Source organism: Scyliorhinus canicula, chromosome 12 (genome assembly GCF_902713615.1).
Source record: "Scyliorhinus canicula chromosome 12, sScyCan1.1, whole genome shotgun sequence".
NCBI lineage: Eukaryota > Metazoa > Chordata > Chondrichthyes > Carcharhiniformes > Scyliorhinidae > Scyliorhinus > Scyliorhinus canicula.
In genome coordinates this window covers 1,239,299-1,245,298 of record NC_052157.1, presented here as the reverse complement: position 1 = coordinate 1,245,298, position 6,000 = coordinate 1,239,299, and the positions used below count along the sequence as shown (strand labels likewise).

At 54.4% G+C, this 6,000-nt stretch overlaps 1 protein-coding gene across 3 annotated transcripts in view; it reads left to right on the top strand.

The window, feature by feature from the left end:
• The window catches only part of usp8 (ubiquitin specific peptidase 8), a 69,445-nt gene continuing 63,445 nt past the window's right edge, over nucleotides 1-6,000 (top strand). The window contains exons 1-2 of one of the 3 annotated variants that reach the window (XM_038812945.1): nucleotides 1-84; nucleotides 5,166-5,328. In XM_038812945.1, coding sequence (XP_038668873.1) covers nucleotides 5,225-5,328 — 104 coding nt within the window. In that variant the 5' untranslated portion in view covers nucleotides 1-84; nucleotides 5,166-5,224. Of the gene's footprint in view, nucleotides 290-5,165; nucleotides 5,329-6,000 lie in introns of all 3 variants that reach the window. The other 2 variants (XM_038812946.1, XM_038812943.1) reach the window with 2 other exon arrangements.

Here is a 6,000-nt window from a genome sequence, read left to right as displayed (position 1 = left end):
ATGGCGACCGGCGGGTCGTGTGCGCATGCGCGGTGAGCAGCATCCGGTGATGTTGTTGTGGACGGTGCGGCTGCCGCTCTCGGGGTGAGGGAGAAACCGAGAGCCGGGGCCTGGCCCAGCCGCTCTCTGGGCCTGGTGCGCTCGACACCCACCGGGGGTGTGTGGGAGACCCGATCCAGGCCTGAGGCCTGCTGAGGGGCCTCGGCCTACCCCGGCCTACAGCCCGGCCCCCACTGCAGCAGCGGCTCCTGCGGTCGGAGGCCGCGGCTTGGCGGCAGTAACTGTCCCGGTGAGTCCGCCACCCGGAGCTTCTGACCGGCTCTAACTGCGGGACTGCCCCGGTCCCACAGCGCACAGGCCCGGGAATATGGGGAGGGGGGGAAATATGGGGAGGGGGGGGAATATGGGAGTGGGGGGGGAATATGGGGAGGGGGGGGGAATATGGGGAGGGGGGGGGGAATTATGGGGAGGGGGGGGGGAATATGGGGAGGGGGGGGGGATATGGGGAGGGGGGGGGGGAATATGGGGAGGGGGGGGGAATGTGGGGAGGGGGGGGATATGGGGAGTGGGGAGGGGGGGAGGGAATATGGGGAGGGGGGGGGATATGGGGAGTGGGGAGGGGGGGGAATATGGGGAGGGGGGGGAATGTGGGGAGGGGGGGAATATGGGAGTGGGAAGGGGGGGGGAATATGGGGAGGGGGGGAATATGGGGAGGGGGGGGGAATATGGGGAGTGGGGAGGGGGGGGAATATGGGGAGGGGGGGGGGAATATGGGGAGTGGGGAGGGGGGGGGAATATGGGGAGTGGGGGGGAATATGGGGGGGGGGGGGGGGAATATGGGGGGGGGGGGGGAATATGGGGAGGGGGGGGGAATATGGGGAGGGGGGGGAATATGGGGAGTGGGGGAGGGGGGGGGAATATGGGGAGGGGGGGGGAATATGGGGAGTGGGGAGGGGGGGGGGAATATGGGGAGTGGGAAGGGGGGGGAATATGGGGAGGGGGGGGGAATATGGGGAGTGGGGGAGGGGGGGGAATATGGGGAGTGGGGAGGGGGGGGGAATGTGGGGAGGGGGGGGGAATGTGGGGAGGGGGGGGAATATGGGGGGTGGGGGGGGAATATGGGGAGGGGGGGAATATGGGGAGAGGGGGGGGAATATGGGGAGGGGGGGAGGGGGGGGAATATGGGGAGGGGGGGAATATGGGGAGGGGGGGAGGGGGGGAAATATGGGGAGGGGGAGGGGGGGGAATATGGGGAGGGGGAGGGGGGGAATATGGGGAGGGGGAGAGGGGGGGAATATGGGGAGGGGGGGAGGGGGGGGGAATATGGGGAGGGGGGGGGATCTGGGAGGGAGGGAGGGGGGGAGGAATATATGGGAGGGGGGGGGAATATGGGGAGGGGGGGGAATATGGGGAGGGGGGGGATATGGGGAGGGGGGGAGGGGGGGGGGAAGGGGAGGGGGGAGGGGGGGGAATATGGGGAGGGGGGGAAGGGAATATGCGGAGGGGGGAAGGGTGGAGAATATGGGGGAGGGGGGGAATATGTGGAGGGGGGAGGGGGGAATTGGGGCGGGGGGGAGGGGGGGAAGGGGAATATGAGGGGGGGAGGGGAATATGGGGGGGGGGAGGGGAATATGAGGGGGAGGGGAATATGAGGGAGGGGGGGGGGGAGGGGAATATGAGGGGGGGAGGGGAATATGAGGGGGGGAGGGGAATATGGGGAGGGGGGGGAGGGGAATATGGGGAGGGGGGGGGAAGGGGAATATGGGGGGGGGGGAGGGGGAATATGGGAGGGGGGGAAGGGGAATATGGGAGGGGGGGGGAAGGGGAAAATGGGAGGGGGGGGGGGGGAAGGGGAAAATGGGGAGGGGGGGAAGGGGACTATGGGGAGGGGGGAGGGAAGGGGAATATGGGAGAGGGGGGAAGGGGAATATGGGGAGGGGGGGGGGAGGGGAATATGGGGAGGGGGGGGAAGGGAATAGGGGAGGGGGGGGGAGGGGAATATGGGGAGGGGGGGGAGGGGGGGGAAGGGGAATATGGGGAGGGGGGGAAGGGGAATATGGGGAGGGGGGGGAAGGGGAATATGGGGAGGGGGGGAAAGGGGAATATGGGGGGAAGGGGAATATGGGGGAAGGGGAATATGGGGAGGGGGGGGGAAGGGGAATATGGGGGATGGGGAAATTGTGGGAAGGGGAATATGGGGAGGGGGGGGAAGGGGATATGGGAGGGGGGGAAGGGGAATATGGGAGGGGGGGGGGAAGGGGAATATGGGGAGGGGGGGGAAGGGGAATATGGGGGGGGGGGGGAATATGGGGGGGAGGGGGAATATGGGGGGGAGGGGAATATGGGGAGGATGGGAGGGGAGGGGGAATAGGGGGAGGAGGGGGGAATGGGGAGGGGGAATATGGGGAGGGAGGGGGGGAAATGAGGGGGAGGGGACAGGCCTAGGGAGGGGAAATGGGGAGGGTGGGAGGGGGCAGGCCCGTGGAGAGAGCAGGCCCTGGGGGGGGGGGGGGGTTACTTTGTTGGAAATGAATAGGACTGGATGTACACAGCAGTGGAAGAAATGGCAGGAGTTGGCCTTTGAGCCAGATCACAGGTCATCTGCTTGTGGTCTCAGCTCCACTTTTCCTGTCATTCACTTGTCAATCACAAATCTGTCTTAACTGTTAAGGTCATTACCAGCATTGCAATTTACGCCTTGAGTTGAGGTGACAAATGTTTCCAAAAATGGCAGAAACTTACCATGATCTTTGTTGGTGTGTACTTTTTAAAATAAATTTAGAGTATCCAATTCATTTTTTCCAATTAAGTGGCAATTTAACATGGCCAATCCACCTACCCTGCACGACTTTGGGTTGTGGGGTGGAACCCACGCAGACACAGGGAGAACTTGCAAACTCCACACGGTCAGTCATCAGGGCTGGGATTGAATCTGGGTCCTTGGTGCAATGAGGCAGTAGTGCTAACCACTGCACCACCGTGCTGCCCTGGACCAAGACAAATTGTTGGAGGTGTGTACACTTTGGAATTTGAAGCTGTTAACCTTCTCCACCTCTGCACCATTGATACTGACAGGGGTGTGTACATTACTTCGCTTCCTCAATTCGATGGTCAGCTCCTTAGTTTTGCTGACATTGAGGGAGAGATTGTTCTCATTACACCATGCCACTAGTTTCTCTCTCTGACCCATTGTTGTTTGAGATCTGACCCACTACAGTTGTGTCATCAGCAAACTTGGAGTTGGAGCCAAATTTTGCCACACAGTCGTATGTATGCAGGGAGTATAGTAGGGGGCTAAGTACGCAGCTTGCGGGGCCCCGGTATGAGGACATTCGTTAGAGGAGGTGTTGTTATCCTTATTGATTGTGGTCTATGGATCAGGAAGTCAAGGATCCAGTTGTAGAGTGAGGAGCCAAGTTTTGATATGAACTTGGCTAGGGTTATGGTGTGTAGATGGAGCTGTAGTTAACAAATAGGAGCCTGACATAGATGTCCTTGTTGTCAAGATTCTCCAGAGATGAGTGTAGGCCAGGGAGATTGTGTCTCCAGGAATTGATGTGTCTCATGACCAACCTCTCGAAGCATTCATAATGATCAATGTCAAGGTAGTCATTGAGACACGTCGCCTGGTTCTTTTCTGGCACGGGTATGATGGTGGTCGTCTTGAAGCAGATGGGAACCTCGGAACAGAGTACGGAGACGTTGAAGATGTCTGCAGCACACCTGCCAGTTGGCCGGCTCAGGATCTGAGTGCACAGCCAGGACTCCTTCAGGTCCCGTTGCATTCATGTGTTCACTTTCAAGAAGGCCGATCTGACTTTGGAGGCTGCGATGTTAGGTATGGAAGTGTCCACGGCTGTTGGGACAGTTGACAACAGTTTGTTGGCTTCCTGCTCGAGACGAGCATAGAATGTGTTGAGTTCATCGGGGACAGGGCAGCATGATGGGGCAGTGATTAGCGGCGCTGCCTCACAGCACCGAGGACCCTGATTTGATCCGGGTCACTGTCTGTGTGAAGTTTGCAGATGCTTCCCATGTCTGCATGGGTCTCACTCCCACAACACAAAGTTGTGCTCGGTAGGGATTGACCATGCTAAATTACCCGTAATGGAAAAAAGAATTGGAAACTGTTATCGATAACGGTTAAATTCCTCTCGGCTATTGATGAAGTGCATTAGTTATAAAGAAGCATCATGTTGAACTCAACGTTAACTCTTCTCTCTGCGGGCAGCACGGTGGCGCAGTGGGTTAGCACTGCGGCCTCACGGCGCCGAGATCCCAGGTTCGATCACGGCTCTGGGTCACTGTCCGTGTGAAGTTTGCACATTCTCCCCGTGTTTGCGTGGGTTTCGCCCCCACAACCCAAAAGATGCACAAGTTAGGTTGATTGGCCACGTTAAATTGCCCCTTAATTGGGAAGAAAATGAATTGGGTACTCTACATTTTTTTAAAAACTCTTATCTCTGCACAGATGTTGCCAGACCTCGGACAGCATCTTAATTCCTTTGCCTATTAATTACTACTCCGGTTTGTTTCATTTAAAAAGTTATTTCTACTTAACAGTGATCACTGTGCAGGACTGCTGTCTTGTCATTGGGTAACGGTGGAATTGGCCTTGCCTTGAGTGGGCATGTTCCAACTCTGGCCCAATAGGTCGAAAAGTTGAATTTGGCCAAAATATGCTTGAGATCTGAGAAACTTTAGGATGTGAAGTTTGTGTTCAGTACTTGACCCTCCAGAATGATATTTATTATGAAAATATTTTTCCCCAAAATCAATTTTCTTGCATTGTTCATAAGATATAGGAGCAGAGCCATAAATGTTTTATTATTCTGTCATGGAATTTGAGCATTTGTTGCCCATCCCTGATTGCCCTTGAACTGACTGGCTTGCTACGTCATTTCAGAGGGCAGTTAAGAGTCCACTACATTGCGGAGGGCCAGGAGTCACATGTAGGCCAGACCGGGTAAGGGCGGCAGGATTTCCTTCCCTGAAGGACATTAGTGACCCAGATGGGTTTTTACAACAATCGATGGTCGTTTCGTGGTCACCATTACTGAGGCTGGCTTTCGGTTCCAGGTTTTTATAAAACCATAGAAAAATGATGAGGCATGGACAAGAGTGTTTTCTGTACTCTAAATGATTTTCTTCTGTTTCTGCTGTAGGCAGTGTGCAAATTAGTTTGTTGTTTAAAAAATAGAGGAAAGACCAGCGTTTCTTCAAAATGCCTGCAGTATCAAGTGATGCAAAAGAGTTGTATCTATCTACATGCCTGGCTGACCTCAATAAGAAAGCAGAAGTGAAACTGGAAAAGAAAAGCACCAAAAAGTAAGGAAATGTGCATGAACATTCAAATGTCTCCTTTTAACTCTAAATAATATCTGACAAGGCAGTGATATTAGAGGAAACTGAACAAGCAAACCAGAAACATTCACCAAAGAACAAATTCATTGACTTGTGCCAGGAGTGTTTTTAATCAGTTATCGGAAATGCACTGTTTTGAAACACATTCAAGTAACTCTCAAAAGGAAATTGAAGAAATGGTTAAAAGGTGGACCATTTTCAGGGTTATGGGAAAGACCAGAGTGAGGACTAATTACTTTATGGAACCAAACTGCTATGTTTTCTCCTGTACTGTATCATTCAATGATTATTGGTTTCCTTAGGTTTGAATCACGAACTGTATTTTAATTAAATCACATTTTGTGTGAATGTGTTGTGAAATCTGGAGGTTTGCGATACAGGCTGTGTTCTGCACTGTTGGCTTTAGTTCGGTGATGGAAGAATGTGTTGGAATGGAAAAGTGGGGATAACCCCCAAATTAATTCCAAACAAAATGCTGGAATCTGATCATCGATAGACTAGTCAGTTTGTACTGGTTTACCTGTGCTCTGCAGAAACATCTTTGCAACAGGTACAATGTACTAAAAGTGCAGATTGGCAAGTGCCGTTTGCCAACTTCTTATACTCTAGGCCACGGTGTGCAAAGAACTTTAGGCA